The sequence below is a fragment of the Pipra filicauda genome, unplaced genomic scaffold (assembly GCF_003945595.2).
Source record: "Pipra filicauda isolate LSUMZ 115617 unplaced genomic scaffold, ASM394559v2 scaffold269_size1075953_pilon, whole genome shotgun sequence".
In the NCBI taxonomy this organism is placed as follows: domain Eukaryota; kingdom Metazoa; phylum Chordata; class Aves; order Passeriformes; family Pipridae; genus Pipra; species Pipra filicauda.
This window is the reverse complement of record NW_024104386.1, coordinates 826,328-849,408: the sequence shown is the minus strand read 5'-3', so window position 1 is coordinate 849,408 and position 23,081 is coordinate 826,328. Positions and strand designations below refer to the sequence as shown.

General features: G+C 44.8%; 1 protein-coding gene across 1 annotated transcript in view; it reads left to right on the top strand.

The window, feature by feature from the left end:
- OBSCN (obscurin, cytoskeletal calmodulin and titin-interacting RhoGEF) overlaps positions 1-23,081 on the top strand; it is a 173,325-nt gene that overhangs the window by 69,231 nt on the left and 81,013 nt on the right. Inside the window, 18 exon segments of the mRNA XM_039382410.1 lie at positions 455-721; positions 1,601-1,864; positions 5,641-5,904; positions 6,211-6,474; positions 6,755-7,018; positions 7,497-7,760; positions 8,941-9,204; positions 10,517-10,783; positions 11,144-11,407; positions 12,205-12,471; positions 13,457-13,723; positions 14,405-14,671; positions 15,964-16,230; positions 17,437-17,709; positions 18,332-18,598; positions 20,051-20,317; positions 21,412-21,681; positions 22,200-22,466. Of these exon segments, the coding sequence (XP_039238344.1) occupies positions 455-721; positions 1,601-1,864; positions 5,641-5,904; positions 6,211-6,474; positions 6,755-7,018; positions 7,497-7,760; positions 8,941-9,204; positions 10,517-10,783; positions 11,144-11,407; positions 12,205-12,471; positions 13,457-13,723; positions 14,405-14,671; positions 15,964-16,230; positions 17,437-17,709; positions 18,332-18,598; positions 20,051-20,317; positions 21,412-21,681; positions 22,200-22,466 (4,794 nt within the window).

The window sequence follows — 23,081 nt, the reverse complement described above, 5'->3', positions numbered from 1 at the left end:
AAAGAGCTGTGCATAGTTCCTTGAGATCTTGGGATCAGTTTTGTGTTGTTATATCCTAAACTGCCTTTAAAACATCCCTTCAAATACTGGAATTATAGTTTTACAACACTGATTTCCAAATCAGTGAGAGCTGGGAAGCTGAGACTGGGGTGGTGCTCTATTTCATGCCCTGGATCATACCATAAAAAACCCTCTCTGACTTATGAATAAGGTGTTTTCCATCTGTCCAAAGTCAGTCTTTTATGATTCTTGGAGTTATTATTAATCAGTGTGACATGCTCAGTGTGACCCATTGCAAAGCACAAGGCGGGGGTGCCCCCAAAATCATTCTTTGCTTCTCAGGTACTGTATATTCTAAACCTTTATAGAGTAAAAGGTTTTAACTCAGTGGAGCGGTCAAGGCGCAGTTTTTCCTCGATTTTTAAAGTGCTCTCTCTTCACCTGTGACCTTCAGCCCTCCCTCCACGTTTCAAAGAGGAGCTGAGGAACGTGGAAGGCACGGAAAAAGGCACGGCCACTTTCCGCTGCGAACTGAACAAGCCCAGAGCCGCCGTGGGGTGGAGGAAAGGAGACACAGCCCTGGGGACAGGTGACAAGTTCACCATGAGATGCCAGGGCACCATTGCTGAGCTGGTGATCCGTGATTTGGATCTGGCAGATGCCGGGGATTACACGTGCTGCTGTGGAGATCAGAGAACCACGGCCGCGCTGAGAGTGAACGGTAAAGAAAAAGGAAATGTGTAACAAATTCAAAGGGGTTGTTTTCAAACAGTTATTTTTCTAAGAGCTTGGTAGTGTCAGCTCTTAAACTTAACAGCCTTATTTCTGATGTATGTAGCAACATGTGCTTGGACATAAATGCCTGAATGCACTGGTCAGTACCGAGCACGGGTCAGGTGTTCAAGGCAAAAATCTGAGATATTCATCTTGGTATTAACTCACTTCTTTGAGGCTCATATTCAGTAGCAGGTGCTAAGAAATGGGAGATCATATTATTGTGATGGTGGTTGTGAAGATTCTAATCCAAAATCCTAAAGCTGGGAGGATAATTTGTTGCCGAGATATTTTTGATGCAGTTTTCAGTGTTTCAGAATAACTTGAGGGTCCAGTTCTGCCTGACCACTGTCTGAGGAGGTACAGAATTCACAGAATAGTTTGTGTTGGAAGGGACATTTAAAGGTCCCTCATGGTCTCAAGGAAAAGAGAAGTTGATGCCTCAGATAAAGTTTCATTTGTGAACTTTTAAAGCAATTAATTGTATTCCAATAGAATGTAGACACTCTGGTTAGGCTTTGTTTTCCATTCTGGCAGGCAAGATCCAAGGAATGTAGGGCTCAGTCTTGCAGGTCTGGAGAAGCTGAGACTTGCTGTGGTTCTCCATTTCATGCCAAGGACTTTATCATAAAAAAAACCCTCCTCATATTGATGAATAAGGTGTTTTCCTGCTTTCCAAAGCCACTCTTTTATGTTTCTCAGAGGGCACATCAATCCTGTTTGTTAGGAAAGGCTTTGCTTGTCACACGTGGCTGACAGACCACAGCTAAGTGGTTGCTTGAACAGCTGCCATGGTCACACTTTGTGCTCATTTTGAACTCCTCAGCCTTGCCTGTGCACTTCAAGAAGGAGATGACAAACGAGGAAGCCACAGAAGGTGGAACAGCCACTCTGCAGTGTGAACTGTCCAGACCTGCCCCCGTGGAGTGGAAAAAGAAGCACAAGGTGCTCAAACCGAGTGAAAAATACACTGTGAGGCAGGAAGGCACCACAGCACAGCTGCTGATCCACGCTCTGGAGGTCAAGGATGCTGGGGAATACACCTGTGTGTGTGGAGAGGAGAAGACAACTGCAGCACTGACAGTGCATGGTAAAGGAAACAGAAATGGGGGATTTTTGTGGCATGTTTCTCCCTTCTCCTCTGGAAGCCTCAGTCTTGACATGCAATGAGTTCTTTCCTTAATCTTGCCATCATTAATTCTGTCGACAAGAGATTTTCTTCTTTTATTGTTGTTTTTATCTAATTCTCACTAGAATTACAGTTCCATTGATTATACTAATATTTTCCCTGTTTTCTTCTCTCTGCTCCTGTTGGTGCACAGCTTTGCACCACACCAAAGGCTGAAGATGCCACATCCTTGCTTTTTTTATTCTGTCTTACTCACTTTTAACTTGGGCTTAGAGAGGTGGAGCAGCAGGAGTATTCATACTTCTTGAAAAGGATGACTAGATTTCAAGCTGTATTAGGATTTGAGAAATAATTTTTGATTTTGGTTCAATGCAACTTTTCTATATAACTCTGACCTAGGATAATGTAGATTTGTATCCAGGTGTTGCAGAATACTCAGCATTATAGTGGAAGAATAATTCACAGTCTTCAGTCAAGTTTATCTACAACTTTCCTTGGAAGAACGGGAAACCTTTTTTTTATTATTAACACAGGACAGTCAGAAGTATTTTCAGCCTCTTTCTCAGCTGGAAATTCAGTAGGTCTGAATTCAGGGAGCTGATTTCTTTGCTTTACTGCCCAGACCTTTTCATCTTTGTATTTACCAATAACACAAGGATTACTTCAGTCTTCAACTTCCAATATAACCATGGAAAATAGAGTTGGAAATGTCGCTTAGTCCATCTTCAAGCCCGAGGTCACCATCATTCCAGCCAGAAAGTTTTTCTTAATTTCAGCAATAGTCTTTCTCGAGCTGGCTTGTCATTTTTCCTGTTTCAAATTTTATAAAAAAATGAGAAATACTTGGGTTTCTTTTTTTTTTTTTTTTTTTTTGAAACTTCCTCTTTTTGAAACTGTTTTACAGGATTGAAAACTTTCCTCATGTCTCCATTTTGTCTTCTCCTTTCTGGGCTGAGAACCTTGAATCCTTTTAGCCTTCCTTCATAGGCCATGTTTGCTAGACTTCAGCTCATCTTTGCTGCTTTCTGGACCACTTTCAGTTAATCCACATCTTTCTGGAAGCGTGGTGGCCGAAAGCAGAACTGCAGCTCTGCACCTGAGGCTTTGCCAGAGGGGGAGCAGGATGGAAGGAATTCCTGTGTCTTGCATGGGACACTCCGTTTTATATATTCCAATTATGATTTCTTTATTTGCATCAGAGTTGCATTTTTCAACTTGCATTTTTTCCAGGATCTCTTGTAATCCCGAATCCCTTCGTGCCTGTTGTTCTCCTCCTTGTATTTGTGTTGTTGATCATCCCTAATTAGGATATTTTCCACCTGCTCTTGCTGAATTGCAGCCTGTTTTTCCACCACTACTTCACTGAGGTTTTCTATATCTTAGTCCACTTTGACCAAGTGCTTTCACCGTCTCTTCTTTCCCGCCTTGGGACCATCTGCAAAATTAATGACAACTCTGCATTTCACTGTCCAAGTCACTAAAGAAAATGCTGAATAATACTGGATTCCAGAGCACTGAGGAACTCGACTCATTCTTTCATTGTGAGTGTAAATCACAGTTGAATATTCTTTGACTGTAGTTTTCAAATTAGTGGCACGTTCCCTCTGTAGTTCCACCTGTACCTGAGTTAAAGTAAGAGCTTTGCTAAATTAATAATGTACAGCATATACTGGGTCTTTCTGTCTGTGAAGCTTAATCTATGCCAAGAAAAAATTGCACTGGTCCACTCCTTCAGGAAGAGAAAAGCTCTTGGCAAATCCAAGTTTTTCAAAGAATTAAGTTGAGATGGATATGATTCCTCAGATCCTCTCTCTGCCATCTCTCTCTTTTTTCCAAGAAGGTGAAGGGGATTCATCTTGTAGGTCAAGACTGATGAGTATTCCTAAATTCCCATTTTTGTCAGTGGAGATCCAGTCAGCACAGTCCATGGAAGACAGGGGTGCATCCAGTTCACCTTATTTAGCAGACATGTGGTCAGCAGATACCTCTGCTGACTCCACTGACTTCACCTGGATCTTTCTTGGCTGCCTGGGAGTTTAGACTCCATTTTGCATGGCAAGAACCAAATGTGTGCGTGTCAATGTGTGAGGCCTTTTTCACCTCTTAGTTTCTGGTTTTTTCCTTATTTGTGGAATGTCATCCATTCATGCTCTTTGATTTCTCCAGTGTAAATGTTGATGTCTGATATTCATTGATCCTGTGCCTTCCATGACGAATTTCATCACCCCAAGGTGCCTTAAGAATAGTCAGACTATTTAAATATTCTCTAATCATATTTTTCTTATCCTAGCCAGAATTCCTATTACTTTCTTCACTATCCTTTACCTTTAATATCAAAGAAGAAGGAACTAAACTCTTCAGCTTTCTCATGTCACTCACAATCAACTTACATTCCTGAAAGAGAGGTAAGCCAACATGGTTTAGTGGTGGCTTTGGCAGTGCTGGGTTAAAGGTTGGACTCACTGACCTTAGAGGGCTTTTCCAAACTAAATAATTCTATGATTCCATGATATCAGCATCATTTTGCAGATCACTTTTAGCCCCTCTTTCATGTTGATCTTTTGTCCAGGAGGTGACAGAGATTGGGAATGGGGAACTGCTCTTGACCTTCTCGAGACACTCAGAGAACCTGCCCTTTCTGGGTTTGTCTCTACATTCAGCAGTATTTCTTCTGCACTCATCTAAACCTCCTGTGTTTTATAGTCCTCTTGAGTTTTGGGACATTGAAAAGTTTGTGCTTCAGATAGACTATTTCTGATAATCCTCGGAGTGAATTACTCTCTAATTATGCTCTTAATATTGTTTGAGAAGTTTGTTTGAAGTTTTCCACTCTCTTAAACTGTCTTGTCCTTTAAGTTGACATCTGCACGATCATAAGTAACAATTCTCAAATTATTGGAGCTTGTTCTCTTGTTACCCACAGAATTTTCTTTCGTTCTTCTCCATCATTACCTGTCCTAAAATCCATGAGCTTTCCTGCTTCGTAATCAATGTCTGCACAATTATCCTCCCCATCCTTATTCTCAAATATTTATTTCTTGTTGGTCAGAGAATGAATTGGAGACCCTTCTCTCCTGTTCTTCATATCTGTTCTATATCCAAATGTAGTTCCTGCCCCATTCCAAGGACTTACCAGGTGTTGTCCCAACCTGCTGCTCCCAGAGTATATATTAGCACATTACTATCCAGTCTTACACTCTGAATTATTCTATTCATTGTTCCTAAAGGGATGGTGTTTTAGGATGCACCTGAACTTCCTGGTGTGAAGGTTATGGCAGATCTCCACACTGGAGACATCATCCTTTTCTTTTTATTGCTACCCAAGCACTTTGAAGAGATCTCTCTACTCTTCATCTTGTTCTAACTCTGGGTTATGCCTATAGGCATCCTTAACACCTCAATTCAAACCTGATCAATTTTTCCTTTATTTTTTTCATGGATGGATTTTCCACGCTGAATTATACTGAGGAAGTTACAGTTTTGATCATACATGAAGTTTGCCCACTCCTGCTGTTTATTCTCCATCCACCTCTAAACCAATCAGAAAACTTGCTTAAAATTTACTTAAAAAAAATGATAAGACTCTTTTTTTTATCTGCAGTACAAATTAGCATCTTCCTTGCGTGGGATGATCCTCACGTCAACAGCCAGGCACGGATAGATAGAAACACCAGGTTCATTTAGTTTGGTGGCCCAGGACTGCATGTCATGAAAACATTTGCTGCTCTGTTTCTCAGCCCTCCCTGCCCTCTTCAAAGAGGAACTGAGAGATGAGGAAGCCGAGGAGGGCACAGCGGTGACTCTGCGCTGCGAGCTGACCAAACCCGCCCCGGTGGAGTGGAGAAAGGGACACACGGTGCTCAGACCTAGTGAGAAGTACAAAATGAGGCAGAAGGATGTCACTGCAGAGCTGGTGATCCAGAGCCTGGCTGAGAGTGATGCTGGTGATTACACCTGTGTGTGTGGGGACAAGGAGTCCACGGCTGCCTTGGCAGTGCACGGTAATGCCCAATTCCACCTGGATGTCCTTGTTAACAAGTTTGAATTACTTTTATCACCCTGTTCCTTGTCATCTGTGCATAGTTCCTGTGAGTCTGACTTTGCATTGAGCCGTCATGAGGATTAATTTTGTGATTTAGGGGTAAAACCTTCCAGCAATTCCATATACAAAGTGGTTTTAGGATCCCTAAAGCAGATGTGAGATCAAGCCTGAGGACAGCCCCCCACTGGCGCCCTCACCTTTCCTTCCCCTCAGCAGGAGGCTGGTTTTCTGCTCCATTTTAACCCTCTTCCCATTGCATCCTCAGTGCTGCCTGCAGGGATCAGGGAGAGCCTGAGGGACCAGGAGGTGACAGAGGGTCAAGGGGCCACTCTGTGCTGTGAGCTGACCAAGGCTGCCCCAGTGGAGTGGAGAAAGGGCAGCACTCTGCTCAGAGCCAATGACAAGTACAAGATGAGGCAGGAGGGCGCAGTCATGAAGCTGCTTATCCATGATGTGGAGCTGAAAGACGCTGGAGAATACACGTGTGTGTGTGGAGAGCAGGAGACAACAGCTGCCTTGATAGTGCATGGTAAAAAAACCCATATACAAATATCTGTATTACTGTGCATTTCTTTGTCAGCTCACTGATATTGGTCGTGGCTGAATTGTTCCTTTACATTTGTAAGCTCTCTGTAAGATCTGGTTGTATCCAGGCTGCTTTTCTCCTCATGTCTGTTGGTTTGTCCCATGTCCCAGAATGAAAACCTCTCACCCTAAAGTGTTGTCTGCCTCTGTACCACCCCATCCCTCCTGTAATCTGTGTGCCACGTGTCATGTTTAACGTCCTCTGTCCACTTTGTGACCTTCAGCCCTGCCAGCACTTTTCAAAGAAGGCCTGAAGGACCTGCAAGCCCTGGAAAGCCAAACAGCCACTCTGCGCTGTGAGCTGACCAAGGCTGCAGCTGTGGCGTGGAAGAAAGGGAATAAAATGCTCAGGGCAAGTGAAAAACACATCATGAGGCAGGAGAGTGGCCTTGCTGAGCTGGAAATCCGTGACCTGGAGCTGCAGGATGCAGGAGATTACACCTGTGTGTGTGGAGACCAGCACACCACGGCGTCTCTGGCAGTGAATGGTAAATGCAGATGAGTGTCCACTTTCTGTTCCTCTGTTTCTGGCTGTGTGAAGTGTCCACCCATCAGCTTTTCCTTAGGGATTAATTTGTGTGCAGGAAAGGAGAGCTTCTCGTCCTGACGTTTAATTTTGGTCTGATATTCCTGAAAAGGAAGCTGAGGATTTGGCTGTTTCTCCATGCAAACTCCAGTGTTGCAGGTTTAAGGGAATAAACACCTAGAAGAGACTCCTGTTAGACCACTGATTTGTCCTGTCCCTGTGATAAATTCTTTAAATTCCACCTTGAATGCATCCAGCCTGTTGTACCTTGAGCTGTCAGCTCAGCACTTCTTTGTCTTACAGTCACTGCTGGATTCAGTTTTCCAGATCATCACAGCAATAACCTCAGCCTCAAAGTCCAAACCCCCTGATCTGGCCAGATTTGAACTTCATCATGCTGATGGCTTAGTTTAAACACGCTATTAACTTTCCATTCCCAGCCTTGCCAGTGCTTTTCAAGGAAGAACTGAAGAGTGAAGAAGTCCAGGAAGGAGCATCAGTCACTCTGAGTTGTGAATTAACCAAAGAAGCTCCAGTGAAGTGGAAAATTGGGCCCAAAGTGCTGAAAGCAAGTGACAAATATCAAATGAGACAGTCTGGCACCACTGCAGAGCTGGTCATTCATGACCTAGAAGTAAAAGATGCTGGAGATTACACCTGTGTGTGTGGTGACCAGAAGACAACAGCAACCTTAACAGTTCATGGTAAAAAGACCTTATTAAAATTGATAAATAACTCTAGAGACAGGCATCATTCTGAAGTTCAGTTGTTTCTTCCCTGGGTTAGTAGCTTGTCTTTTTTTTTTTTTTATCCCTTTCTCTTAATTCTATTTATAACTCATTTCTTGCTGAGAGAGAGTCGCTCATGGCTAATTTTGGGGTCATTTTTTGTCCTTTGAAAAGAGAAAACAAGATGTTTCTTTCTGCCCAAATCCCCTCTTCTTGGATATTTACGTTTTCCAGCTCCAACCCTGTGGTTCACTTCAGTCAACCCCAGTTTTCTCCAAAACACACGGGTATGGTCTGTCAGCACCTGCCCAGGAACCGGACAGAGGAGAAGTGAGGGTTAAATAAACCAACCCATAAATAAATCCTTTTGTTAATAACCTCATTACCTGATCTCTGCTCTCCTCCCATTGATGAATATCCATGTTAATGAAATAACAGTCCTTGACTTTGAGGAACTTGGTCAGAGATTCAGTTCTGCCCCTCCAGATTCTTCCAAAAACAGGGATCTGGGCTTTCCTGAGACATGGACTTTTCCTGAGGCATTTGGGGTGTACCCCTTTACACAAAGCACTTTTGTGGGTAAATGTCAATAATTAGTTTTCCTGAAGGTTGCTTCCTGTAGGTTGTTCTGTCTTTGGGCTGTGATTCCAAAATGGGAAATAGCAAGAATCTGAAATTCTCATTACATGTAATGGCCCTTCAAACTTCAATTTAAAACTAGAACTAGTTTTATTTTTAAATCTGACTGCTTTCAGGTAGGTGAGGCTATAATATTTTAATTTAAAAAAAACCCAGAAAATAACAATATCAGCCTCCAAGAAATGCTACTTGTGTGGGTAAAATAGTCCTGTGTGCAGCAGTGTTATTTGTGAGTGCTGTTGATCTCAGATCTGGGTCTTTCTGTCTTCTTCTTTCACTATGAATAACAACAGACACCCAGGGAACTGCCCCTTAGGGTGACTGAAATCACATCACACTTGAAGTAGGATGCTTTTGGAGTTTCTAAACTTGGTTATGCCTAAGCCTGTCTATAAAAGACTGGGGGGGGGGGAGGGGGAAAGGAAGGCATGAGGGGAAATAATCTCAAGCGTGAAAAAGAAATTGGGATTTTAATTCCGGTTTTCTGCTGACCATCTGTCCGTGTTGCATCCTTCAGCTCTGCCCCCACTCTTTAAGGAAGAGCTCCAGGACAAGGAAGCAGGAGAAGGTGGAGAAGTCGCCCTGCACTGTGAGCTCACCAAGGCTGCTCCAGTGCAGTGGTGGAAGGACCAGAGGATGCTCAAAGCGAGCGAGAAATACAAAATGAGGCAGGAAGGGACCAAGGCAGAGCTGGTGATCCATGAAATAGCTGAGGAGGATGCAGGAGACTACACCTGTGTGTGTGGGGAGCACCGGAGCACAGCTGTCCTGACAGTCCAGGGTAAAGCCATCCTGACCTCCTGTTTTCTGACTGGAAACCTCTGCCCTCTGCTATAACTGTTCAGTTTTACACACCTGTTTGTTCAACCTTATTAACTGAACTCCCATTCATTTGAAAATATTCCCTGCCCCTCCTCACCTGCAGGCTGTGCCAACTGGAAAATCCAAGCCTGTCCTTCTCTGTCCCATCCTCTTGTCTTTTCCTTTCCTTAAACACATGCCTGCTACTCTTTCATCTTTCTCTTCTGCCATTCCTTTACTAACACACAAACCCACTATTCTTTGGTCTTTCCTTTCCTGCATTTATTCTCCAAAGCACAAATCTGTTTATTCTTTGCCATTCCTTTCTGGTATTCTCAATACTGACCATAGTAATATGGGGAAAAAGAAGTATTAGTTAGTTACAATTTCTTCTGTACTGAGCTATGCTTATATTGGGCTTTGTGCCCATAACCTCTGTCCTAATGCACAGATTTCCATTGGGAGACTAATTTTCTAAGGCTGTAGATCTCCTGCCAGCCTTGTTTTGTTGGAAGAACCACTCGCTGTGCAAACAAAACTGGTGTTTCAGCTTCAGAGTGCTGGAGATGGGAAATGTGCCAAATCTGGCTAAACCCGGTTTCTAGCTTGGATATTTTAACTTAGTCTCACTGCTGGGGACACTAAGTTTTTTAGATCTGAGGTATCCAACCTTGTCAAACAGGTGGAATGTCCCATCATCCCACTTACTTAATAGAGGGACATATGTGAAGGTCACCACATTTATTTCAAGGACATGACTTGCAATGGGTTACAGGAACGATGTTCAGTGGGGAAAAACATGTTCTGAGACAAGAACACCGGCTGGGATTCAGCATCTGGAGATTTTCTTTGGGGTCAGGAAGAAACTTTGAGTCCTGGATGAACCTTTTCAAGGATAGCTCAAGGAAGAAGGGATGAGGATGAGTGAGGAGCTGTGCCAACACTCAGAACACAGTAGAACAGCTCAATAAGAGAGCACGAAGATATGAAGTGTGTGGGAGACACCAACACATGGGAACTAAGGAGCTCAGAGATGATATTCTTGGTTTTTCTCTCATGGAAATTGGTAGAAAGCAGGTTGTTGAGGACAGGGCAGTTTTGCCAGTAGGAAACCAGCATAAACCCCAAAGGATTAGGATGTATATTCCCACTAGGATATTTTCACTTCTCTTCCCTCTCTTCTTTGCTGATGCTCGACCTTCCATAACTTTCAGAACTTCCCCCCCTGTCAGTTCCTCACCCATCCCTGGAGAGGTGCTCAGTCTGTAACACTTTTTACCTGCATCCTTCAGCTGTGCCTCCATTTTTCCAAGAAGAAATGACCAGCAAGGAAGCAGTAGAAGGTGGAATGGCCACTTTTCAGTGTGAGCTCAGCAAGGCATCTGCCCCTGTGCAGTGGAAGAAGGGCCACCACGTCCTCACCTCGGGCAAGAAGCACAGCATGAGGCAGGAAGGCCGTGTTGTGGAGCTGGTGGTTCATGACTTGGATCTGGATGACAGTGGAGATTATACCTGTGTGTGTGGAGACAAGAGCACCACAGCTGCCTTAACAGTGCATGGTAAAGTAACCCTTGGGATGGTCCTCCAAGCCTTAGAGCTGCCCAAGCCTCTGTTGTTATGGTCTGTTCCCATTCCCTTTCTGTTTGCTTGGGTTTTCCCGTTCCTTTGGACTTTATGCGCTTCCTCCTTGTGTCAGAATTGGGATAAGAGTTCCCTGTTGGTGTTTGTCCCCCTCAACTGTGTTGGTTCATCTCACCTTCTCAGTGTCCAGGGAAGTTGGGGGAGATTTTCCGTTGTGTCCCACTGACCTGCATCAGGGCTCAGCATTTCACCATCCATCCATCCATCCATCCTCTCCCACGGGACTTTTGCTTTTTAAGGAATATTCACACTCTCTGTGGTACTCTTTTACTCTTCAGCACTGCCTCCAGAATTCAAGAGAGGCCTGAAGGACCTCGAGGCCGTGGAAAACAGCACAGCTGCTCTGCACTGCGAGCTGACTAAACCTGCTGTGGTGGAGTGGAAGAAAGGGCAGGAGGTGCTTAAGGCAAGCAGCAAGTATAAAATGAATCAAGAAGGTGCTGTTGCAAAGCTGATTATCCGTGAGCTGGAAGTGGAGGATGCTGGAGATTACACCTGTGTGTGTGGAGACCAGCAGACAACTGCCACTCTGACAGTCAACGGTAAAAACAAAGGAAAGAAGTTACAAGGTTTTCTGAAATTAAAAATAAGAACGGTGGTTTAGTGTTGCTGAAGGAAAAGACCTGATTGCAAATCGTGAGGTGTGCAGGACAGCGTGGTTTTGTACAGTCTCAGGGACAGGCAGAAAATGGGAACTGCGATGCAAAACAGTGCATTTTTCAGCATGTTACTGTCAGGATAATCATAATCTCTCCTGCAAGTGGCCTGCCTTAAGAGGGAATTAGAACTCCTAAAACTCCCTGCCTTAAGAGGGAATTTGAACTCCTAAAATTCCCTGCCTTAAGAGGGAATTTGAACTCCTAAAATTCCCTGCCTTAAGAGGGAATTTGAACTCTTGCAATTCCCTGCCCTTAGAGGGAGTCTGATCTCTCAAAATTCCCTGCTTTAAGAGGGAATATGAACTCCTAAAATTCCCTGCCTTAAGAGGGAGTCTGAGCTCTTACAACTCCCCGCTGACCTTCAGAACACCTTCAGTGATCAGGGCAACGTGTTGGCTACTTTTGGAGTAGGAAAACGACTGTGCCATTTTTAGATCACAGATTAGATTAAGCTTCCGTACACTTCATGGCAAAATGTAACTTCTTGAAATCCATCTCTTCTTGTTCTGTAGATGTTCCTATTTCATCTCTGGGGAAATAGCCTTGTCCTTTGAGTGTAGGATATGGAGGTTTAGAGATATCAGCAAAACAAGCTCTTTTGGTGCTTTCATTTTCTTTCAACTCCCTCTTTCCCAAGCCCCAGCTGCGGAATGTTGCAAATCATTTTTTCTATTTTATAGCCCTACCAGCACTTTTTAAGCAAGAGCTCCAGGACACCGAGGCAGAGGAAGGTGGCACAGCCACACTGAGGTGTGAGCTGACCAAAGCCAAGGCTCCAGTGGAGTGGAGGAAAGGGGATATCACCCTCTACCCTGGTTTGAAATACGAGATGAAGCAGCAGGGCTGCACCGCTGAACTGGCCATTTCTGACCTAGAACTGGATGATTCAGGAATATACACCTGTGACTCTGGACACCAGCAGACAACAGCTGTGGTGACTGTACATGGTAGGCACAGTGTTGACCCTTGGCTCAACAAATGTGGAGTGGAAGGAGGTTCTCTTGGTGTTCTCTACTTGCTTTGCTGCTGGTCCCTGCCAGAATAAATGTTCTTCTTTGGCACGACAAATGGTCAGGTTAGAAAGGTTGTTCTTGCAGTATCTTGAGTGATTAATGAGCATCAAAGCTTATTAGAATCATAGAATGGCTTGGGTTGGAAGGGACCTCAAAGATCATCTCATTCTAACCCCTTGACATGGGCAGGGACACCTTCCACTAGCCCAGGTTGCTCAGAGCCCTGTCCAACCTGGCCTTGGACATTGTCATGATGTCAAAATATGCTGAACTCTCCTCCCCTGAGTGCAGGGAGTGTGTCTGGGTATGGGAATGGCATAAGGGATGATAAGAGAGGCAACAGTTAGGGGATAAAGGATTTCTCTGACAGATGACTGTGCTCTATTATTAGTGAAGGCTTTGAACTTCAGGTGTAAACGTTCCTCCACCCCTTCTTCTACCATTTAGAGCAAGACCTTGCCTGAAATCTGAATTTCCTCTCCCATTTATCAGTTAATGTGTTTTGAATACCAGTTTGATCACTATATGTTTATACAAGCTCTATTTGGGAGAAAAAATACTCTTTGCTTAGTATTGCAAACTCAGAGACCTCTCTTAAGGAACAAGGGTTTGTGTGAGAGAGAGCGTGTCCCAGGGATCTTTGCCTAAAGCACCTGTAGTTGACATGGAGACACTTCCATGGGAAAGTCTGGCTCCTTCAGACCACAAACCAGGCCACAAACCACTCTCTAAAATCAGATCTTTCCTCACTTCACCTCCAGTCCTCAGCTCTTGGTTCACACAATGGTTCAAGAAAGATGCTGCCGAGACAGGGAGTTGCAGCCCAAGGATTATGGAATCATTTCTGAAGAATGATGGTAGAATTGTGTCCTTCTTGGGCTAAAACACTCTTGAAACGTTTCCCTCTCAAATTTTGCAGCACTGCCTGTCACCTTTAAGCAAGCCCTGCAGAATCAGGAATCCGAGGAGGGAAGCACAGCCACGTTCTGCTGTGAGCTGTCAAAACCCAAAGCTGCTGTGGAGTGGAGGAAAGGAGGAGTGGGGCTGCAGCCCAGCCAGAAATATGAAATGAGGCAGAGGGAATGCCTGGTAGAGCTCTTGATACATAACCTCAAATTAGAAGATACAGGAGAGTACAGCTGTGACACTGGGGATGAGGAAACCAAGGCAGCTTTAAATGTGAAAGGTACGTGGGCTGAGCTGACTCCTAAAGCAGCAGATCCCATCCAACGTGCAAAGCAGCAGTTTCAGTGTGAATATTTTAAGTACATTATTCTTCTTCTCTATAAATATTTTCTTTTTCATCTGATATACTGAGATTTTATTTTGTTCTAATGAGAATGGAAGAGGATGATACTTTGTTCTTCCGGTGCTGCATTTGAGTTTTGGGTTCTAATAAAGAAATATTTTCCAGCTCTGTGGCCAACAAGAAATTAAAGAAAGAACAATAATTTAACATAACATCTGCATATTTCACTTGACACGTTGTTTAAATATTTTTAAAAAGTATTTTCTTCCAAATCCTGTAAGAAGACAGGCAAAGACCTTCCTGATCTGTCAAGGCTGCTCATGGAATTTTGAATTTCTAGCTCTTGAGATCACTGTTAGACCAACTGAAGGATAAATTCACTCAAAGAATTCAACCCTGGGAAGGATTTGAGTCAAGAAACAAAGGAAATAAAGGCAATAAATGTTATGGGTTCTTCTGATGTAACAAGATCTAGTAGCTCCAGGCAAATTAGAAAACATGGATCCTGCCCAGGAATGTCTCACTTGAAAAGCAGAGTATCTTCTCTGGAGTGTCAGTCTGTGTCAACGAGGACTTTACTCAGGTTTCAATAAAAGCTTCTTTTTTTGTCTCCTTTAGCTCTGCCAGTTCTTTTCAAAAAGCAGCTCAAAGATGAGGAGGCAGAAGAAGGAGCTGCGGTGAAATTCCAGTGTGAGCTGACGAAGGATAACGCAGCAGTGGAGTGGAGGAAAGGCACCATGGAACTCTTCCCGTGTGCCAAATATGACATTAAATTAAGTGGTTGCACGGCTGAACTTGTGATTCACAGTGTGGAGCCAGAGGATGCTTCTGATTACACGTGTGACACGGGAGACCAGCAGAGCACTGCAGTCCTCAGAGTGCATGGTTAGCGTTGCATCAGACTGGAACAGAGGAGAGAAGGCATTTGTGGCAATGTGTGAATGGTGTTATTTAATTTACTGGTGAATATGAATCCTTCTAAAAGTTAAGAGATTGAGGAAAACTGCTGTCCAGACATAAACAGAGTACAGAGAAGTGGATCTTGTGGGACAGGGTTCCTATTTCAGCCTGTAAAGCACAGTGTGCAGTGCACTGACACCTTTCTCTGACGTGACAAAAGCAAGAAACTCTGTAGGGACCTTTATATTCTAATAGATCTTTATTTCTAGCACTTTTCATTCATTCCTGGCTCACTTGAATCAAAAACAAATCACGCATCGTTTAAAAAAGCATTTTAAGTTTAACTATATTTAATCTTCCCATGAAAACCCTGAGAATGCTGTGTTTAACTAAACCAGGAATGATGACTGTGATTGATCACAGAATTACAGCATGGCTAAAGTTAGGAGGGACCACAGCAGGTCATTTGGTCCAACCTCCCTGCTCAGGCAGGGCCATCCCAGCACCATCTGTGAAACGTTTGTGGTCATCCCAAACAGTTGGGTGGAACTTGTAGCTTTGATCTAAACCACAGCCTTTCAAACTACATCCTCTGGCTGAACCTGACCCACGAAGCAGCCACAGGGTCAGCTCTGAGTGAGAGAGCCTGTGACTGCTTTCCATGTCTCACAGCAGTGTTTAGACAGAGGAACCACAAGCACTGAGATTCCAGTTTCCCCAGCTGCTCACACACACACACACACACACAGGATATTCCCTTCTAGTTTCCACCCGTTGTCTGAGCAGATTCATGTCCTCTTGATTAAATGTCCATTTGTGCACCATCTGGAAAGACTCACTGGTGCTGGTCCAGGGTCTTGAAAAGATAACTGAGAAACCAGAAAGGAGTTTAAAGCTTTACATCATTTAGGTGTTGGAAATCATGAGTCTTTCTATAAAAATGAAGAAATTTATGCCTGTTTTAATCAGAAAGTACCAGGTTTTGCTTAGTCAAAATCTTTCTGCGTGTGTAAGTTTTCAATCTCCAGAACAGGTGCTTAAAAGGTTTGATGTGGATGCCCTTGACTTTAAGGGAAACATATCTGGGAAGTTTCTGATCCTCTCTTTGTTTGGGTGTACACAATATAAGTCTCTTTGTAGGCAAAAAAGGTGGGTTTATTATCATATAACCCCTTAATGCAAAATTGCCCCGCAGCATCAGAGCCCGGGCGCTTGTGCTGAGCTGTTGCATTCCAGGGAACAGATCCCGTATTATTTATTTCTTCCTCACTTTGCAGCCACCAAACCCCGGCTGAGGCAGCAGCTGAAGAACGAAGAGGTGGAAGTGGGGGGGACAGCCAGGCTGCGCTGCGAGATCTCCATCAGCAAGGCAGAGGTGGAGTGGAGGAAGGACGGAGCTGTCCTGCACCCCAGCTCCAAGTACGAGATGTGGCAGGACGGGACCCTCCGGGAGCTCCGCGTTCACCGCCTGGAGCCTGGAGATGCCGGGGAATATTCCTGCAAGGCTGGAGATGAGATGACCTCTGCCAAACTGACAGTGAAAGGCAAGAGCTGTTTGTTGGGGCGAGGAGGTTTTCGCTTGAGGAGACTGAGGTTTCACCACGTCATCATTTTTACTGTGAGGAACGCAGAGCAGAGAAAGGGTGTCCTAAAAAAAAATCTGGTGCTCAGTGGATGCGCCAAAGCAAAGATTGACGTGGTGGACAGGGGAGGATGAAGCAGCTGTGATTTGTGACTCGTAGCTTGAAATATTTGCTTGACATCATATGCAGGGGGGCGAACAGATGGTCCATCCCCAGCTTCCAGTCACACGGCAGCTGCATCTGGCCTCAATGCCATCACAGAGCTTGGGCCACTAGTGTGGAACAAACACTGCCAGCATCTCTACAGGCTGCTCCATGTTGGAGATCCTCTGCACATTACACCCAGCTGTACCATTTGTCGTGCAGATGGTGACCTCAGTTGTAGGAATATCTGCTGTGTTTGCTCACGTGAAGATTTCACTGCTTTTTTTGATGGTTGGGTTCGACAATCTTAGAGGTGTTTTCCAACCTTAAGGATTCTATGATTCCTTTGGTATTCCCCAGCAGATTTGGGGTACATGTAGATTTGGGGGTATGTTGGGGGGCTGTCTGTGTGATCTTTGCACAGATCTGCAGGAGTTCAGCTGGCCTAGAAGCAGGACTCAAGCCAACTGCGCTCACATTAATCCAATGAGTCCTGCTGAGAGGACAAAGCCAACCAGCTCCTCAAGACATTTGGAGCATCAGCATGGAGTAAATGCAATTCTGTTTGCAAAAAATGATAAAAAGGATCAGGTTTTAATGTTACTTAGTGAAGATATCTAAGTTCAAGTGTAACAAATTTCAAAACCCTCATTTTGGCATCTGGCATTCATGCCTTGTTCACGCAGTTAGAGTATCAAACATTAAATTAAAAAATCAATATGTAATGTATCTCTGAGAAAGGACAAGTGATAAAACCACTATTTGAAAGTTAATTGCCCTTTTACCAAGTACACTGAAAGCGGAATTTGGGATGTGATTTGAGAGGCTGTGCTGTTTCCATCCTTGGAGATACTTGAAGCTCAGCTGGACAAGATGCTGAGCAGCCTGCTGTAAAAGCCGGCCCTGCCTTGAGCAGTGATTGCACCAAGTGACCTCCATAAGTCCCCTATAACCTGTTTCATTAACGATTCGATGATCTGATCCGTGTTTTCCCTTCCATTCCCCGCTCCCGACTCTTTGCAGAGCCCGACGTGACCATCGTGAGCGGCCTGAAGGACACGGAGGTGTTCGAGGGGGACGACGTCACGTTCCGGTGCCAGGTTTCCCACGAGAACGCCAGGGATGTGGAATGGAAGCTGCAGGATGTCGCCCTGCAAAACAACGAGATGAACGAGATCTCGGTGGAAAAAGGGAAGGTTCACACCCTGACCCTGAGGAAGGTGACTGAGCAGGACATTGGCACCGTCACCTTCCGGGTGGGATGTCACACGTCCACGGCAGAGCTCACGGTGAAAGGTAAAGGCTCTGTGTGGGGTGGGACAGGATCAGTGAGGACAGCTGATGTTTTGCTTATGCTGACAGTAAATCCACGTCCATAATTCACCCCTTTTCAGGTCATGTTAGTGCTTCAGAGCACACGTGATGTACTGGTGTGGTCTCATAGGCTGCAATCACCATGGATAGACAGTGAATATGTCACCAGGGTCCTGAAGCTAGCTGGTTCCTAAAGAAATTCCTATGTTGACCTCAGTAGTTGGATTGAAAAACCTGGAATTTTCACTGCTTCCATTCTCCCTTTTAGAAACATAGAATGATTTGGGTTTGAAGGGACCTTTAAAGGTCATCTAGCCCAACCCTCCTGCATTGAGCAGGGACATCTTCAACAGATCAGGTTGCTCAGACCTTTTTTTTCCTTCTTTGGTGTCTTTCTTTCTCCAAACATTATTTATTTGGAGAAATTCTCCACCCAACATCCTTCTCTTTGAAGCTTGTTTTAACCCCTCAGTAGAAATTGAAGTTTTGTTTTGTTTTGTTTTGTTTTTTTTAATAATGCTTAACCATTCAGCTGTGGCTTTAACACCACAGGGAAAAGAGACAAAGACGCCTGGAAATGCCTTTGCTGTGTTTGTAATTTCAGTGCCACCTCCAGTATTTAAGGAGAAACTGCAGAGCCTGGAACTGCAGGAGGAAGACACAGCCGTGCTCAGGTGCCAGGTCTCCCAGCCCAACGCTCAGGTGAAGTGGAAGAAGGGCACTCAGGTGATCTCCCCGAGCTCCAAGTATGAAATCAGGCAGGAAGGAACAGTCCACACCTTAAAGATTTTTCACTTAAATGCGGAAGACTCTGGCAAATACACCTGTGATAATGGAAACGAACAAACGACAGCCACTGTAACTGTTAAAGGTAGGTTGTTTTAAGATGAGAAACTTGCTCCACTTCCTCAGTTTGGCTCCACCAAGAGGGTTCTATCGACTCTCCTTGACTTCAGATGTCCTTTGCTGGCATAAAGCAGCTGAGACCTTTTGCTTTTGGTTAAGTCCTGTGGTGCCCTGAGCAAAGAAAACGGAGGGACCCAAAGTGCAGTAACTACTTCCACAATCTGAGACCCAAGGGCCTCTTTCTGGTCACTCAGAAAACCAAGGCTGGAGCTAAAATTAGAATAAGACCATTTTTGATGTCTCAGCATCCCTTGAGCTGTAGTTCTATCTCAGAAAATGATGCTCAAGCATGAAAGTGTTCCAACTTGGACACTCAACTCCAGTTGACAAGCAGCATTTCTAGTGCCAAGGGTCTGAAAATAGGTGTGATGTGGCAATATATCAGTTTTTCGAAATCTAATCAGATATAAATACAGCACTGAGGTGACTTTTCTGAGATACCAGATCAGCAGAAGCAAAGAGGATCCAGAGTGCTATTGTGAATTACTGTCTTTTGCAATATCCCTTGAGGATTCTCCTGTTAATGACACTCACCTGCCTGCTATCACACTAAAGCCAGGATTTGGTGAGACCAGAATATCAGTGCTCTGAGCAGATCCTCTGGTGGTGGTTGCCTGTTTGTGTCTCTGTGTGTGGCTTCAGCCACTCCAGCACTCCTTGAAAAAAATTCCAAACCCAGGAGGCTGAGGAAGGCTCTACAGTCACCCTCCAGCCTTGATCCAGTTGTTCCCCATACATCTCACAAAATACACCATCCATTCCTACATCACCTGCAGGGACCTTCAGATCTCTCTCCTTTTATAAGTGTCATACACCCAGTTCCTGTGAATTCCCTCTGATTCCTGGAGCCCAACCTCCTCCCCTTGTAAATAACAACTCGTAAATGTGGAGCCACTGAGGTAATTCCAGGCAACTGTACTCAAGGAGCTAAACATGTGGGACATCATAAATCAACCCATCAAAACTCCGTCGTGACCCATCAGTGACAACATCAGTGCAGAGGCTTCCAGGGTTCATTTCTCTGCTGGGTCCAGTTTTCAAACAAGGGGCATTACATAAAGATGTTTCTCCCAGATACCCAAGAACTTAGACCAGGAGTTTGGGCTTTAGTACCCATCTGGAGAGACATGCACTTAGATTCTCAAGACTCTGTATCCATGACCATTCCAGTGTAAGAAGGAGCATAATCCTAGAGGTGCTTGGTGTGTGCAGTGTCCAGTGACTCTCCAGGAGTGCAGAGTGCTTAGAGCTCCTGGAAACCCACCACTTTCTGTCATTTCTTGTTTCAGTTTTGCAGTAATTTTGGAATTGAGTTTGAACCAAATTTGGAATGGCACCAGAGTTTCATTTAACACAAGACTTAGTGACACAGCCATTGAAACATAATTTTTTTTCCCTCTTATTTCTCCTGGTTCAGCTTTGCCTGTAACCTTCACGCAACCACTGCAGAACCAACAGGCTGAAGAAGGTGGCACCATCACTTTGAGCTGTGAGGTGTCGAGATCAAACACCACAGTGCAGTGGAAGAAGGGCGGGACTGTGCTGAGACCAAGCGACAAATACAAGATGCGTCAGGCCGGGCCCGTGGCTGAGCTGACCATCCACAACCTGAGCGGAGCTGATGCTGGGGAATACACCTGTGACACAGGGGACCAGCAAACCACGGCTGTGGTGCACCTGAAAGGTGGGGCTTTGGGTGTGGGAGAGCTGAGCAGAGCTTGGTGTCACAGCAGGGGCGTGTGTATTTAATAATCTGGCAGCTAAACGTTGTCCTGTGCCCGAACTGAATCGTGGGGATGTCAGAGATGAGTGATTTCAGAGGGATAAGAACTGGGTCAGTTATCTCTGGGGAACCAGAAATGGGTCTTTAGTCACTGATTATGATAATGGCACCCACTGAAATTTGTTGACAATGCTTTCCCAATATATAGATTGAATTATAAATATATATGTTATGCATTTGTTACCCCAGAATCAGAGAATATTCTGAGTTGGAAGGGACCCACAAGGATCACAGAGTCCAGCTCTTAAGTGAATGGCTCATAGAGGGATCAAATGCATGACCTTGATGTTATTAGCACCATGCTCTGACCAACTGAGCTAATCTCAGGGTCCTTATATATTTATTATATGCATAATACAGTATAAAATGCATACTTTTTAGACTATATGTGCATAATATATATGCACACATACATAAATCATGGATCTGGAAGGTTGTAACATATTACTACAATGCCTGTGTACCTACATTTCCATGAATTTAGAACCATAGAGCCACAGAATGGTTTGGGTTGGAAGGAACCTTGAAGAACATTTAATTCCAACACCCCTGCAATGGTCAGGGATGGCACCCACTAGATCAGGTTGCTCAGGGCCCCATCCAGCCTTTCCTTGAACACTTCCATGAATGGGGCAGCCACAGCTTCTCTGGGCAACCTGTGCCAGGGCCTCCCCACCCTCACAGGGAAGAATTTCTTTCTAACATCTAATCTAAACCTGTCCTCTTTTGGTTTAAAACCATTGCCCCTTGTCCTGTCACTACCTGCCCATATAAAAAGTCCCTCTCCCTCCTTTTCATGAGCCCCCTTAAGGTCTTAGAAGGCAATGAGGTCTCCTCAGAGCCTTCTCTTCTCCAGGCTGAACACCACCAGATTTAGCACTTAGGGCTTCAAATAACAATAGCATAGTCCTGTCAAAGAAGAGCAGAACTAAATATTTAACCCAGGAAGCATCACTTGAAAGTAGATACCAAACTCTGTTGACCTTTCCATAAAGAACCAGCAGTGACCATAGTGGAGATGCTGAAGGACGTGACCTCGTACGAAGGGGAGGACGCGGTGTTCGAGTGCAGGCTGTCCCGGGAAACAACCCAGGATGCCAAGTGGTTCCTGGGGGATGTGCCCCTGCAATCCAACGAGATGAATGAGATCAGAGTCCAGGGGACACGTCACAGTCTGATCCTGAGGAAGGTGACCCTGGAAGACTGCGGGTCCATCAGCTTCAAAGTCGGGGAGCACACGTCGGCAGCACAGCTGAAGGTCCAAGGTGAGCAATGCCAGAGGGAGAGGGACTGGGCAGATGCTGGTACACTTGCTTTGGCTTCTGGAGAGGTGTATTTAGGATTAGGGGTCCTTGGAAATTTTGGGATATTCTGCTAACCTAATTTAGGCATTTAAGAGTTAGATATGTACATCTGAGCTGGTCATTTGGGTAATTTTTATTGTCCATGGATGAAAATTAATATTAACATCCTTTGGAGACCATCCAGCTAAGCAGCCAATCATATGTTGGAATCAATGCTGAAAGACGTCAGTAATATGCTCTGAATTAATCTCCTACTCATGATGGTTTTAGATCATATTTACTGAAAAAAAAAAAACCTGAAAATTTAAAAAAAAAACTTTCTATTAAGTCACATAGAATGATTTGGAAAGATGATCCACGGCAATATTGTAGGTTCCTCTCTGATCTGGTGCAAAGTATAACCATAGACCCCCAGCTCTGATCTGGGGGTGATGTGGATCAGGCTGTGGCAGAACTGATGCTTCTCTCTTTCCCCACAGCTGCTCCCGTCATCTTTGTGAAGGCGCTCCAGAACCTGGAGCTGCAGGAGGGTGGCACAGCTCACCTGTCCTGCGAGGCGTCCAAGCCTGACGTCCCCGTGGAGTGGAAGAAAGGCACGTCTGTGATCCACTCCAGCCAGAAGTGCAGCATCAAGCAGGAGGGGAAGGTGCACACGCTGGTGATCCGCGATCTGAACCGCGCGGACGCGGGCGAGTACAGCTGCCAGACGGCCGACGGGAGGACCGTGGCCAGGCTGGAGGTTAAAGGTATGGTTTCCTCTCCGTTCAGCAGCAGTGAAAGGAGGACACATCAATTTTCGGAGCTCTCTAGTGCGAGAGAGACAATGATTAGTGGAGCAAGTGCAGCAGAGGCCAACAAGTTTCTCAGGAGGCCGGAGAACATGAAATATGGGGGACAAATTTTTATCAGGGCCTGTTGTGATAAGAAAAAAGGTGATGGATATAAACTGAAAGAAGGACAATTTAGATTAGATATAAGACAGACGTTTTTCACAATGAGGGTGGTGAAGCCCTGGCACAGGTTGCCCAGAGAAGCTGTGGCTGTCCCGTCCCTGGAAACATTCAAGGCCAGGTTGGATGGGCTTGGAGCAACCTGGTCTAGTGGAAGGTGTCCCTGCCCATGGCAGGGGGTTGGAATGGGTTGGTCTTTAAGGTCCCTTCCAATATAAACCATTCTAGGATTCTAAGTAAAAGGAGAGGTAAGGGTGGCTGCATTTGTTAAGAGTGGGGAAGAGAAGGCTGAAGGGGGGACTTCTTTGCTATCTGCAGCTTCTTAATGGAGGCCTACAGAGGAAAGAGAGAATTTTCTTGGAATGCTCAGTAAACAGATGACAGGAAACAGTTGAAAGCTGCAGCAAGAGA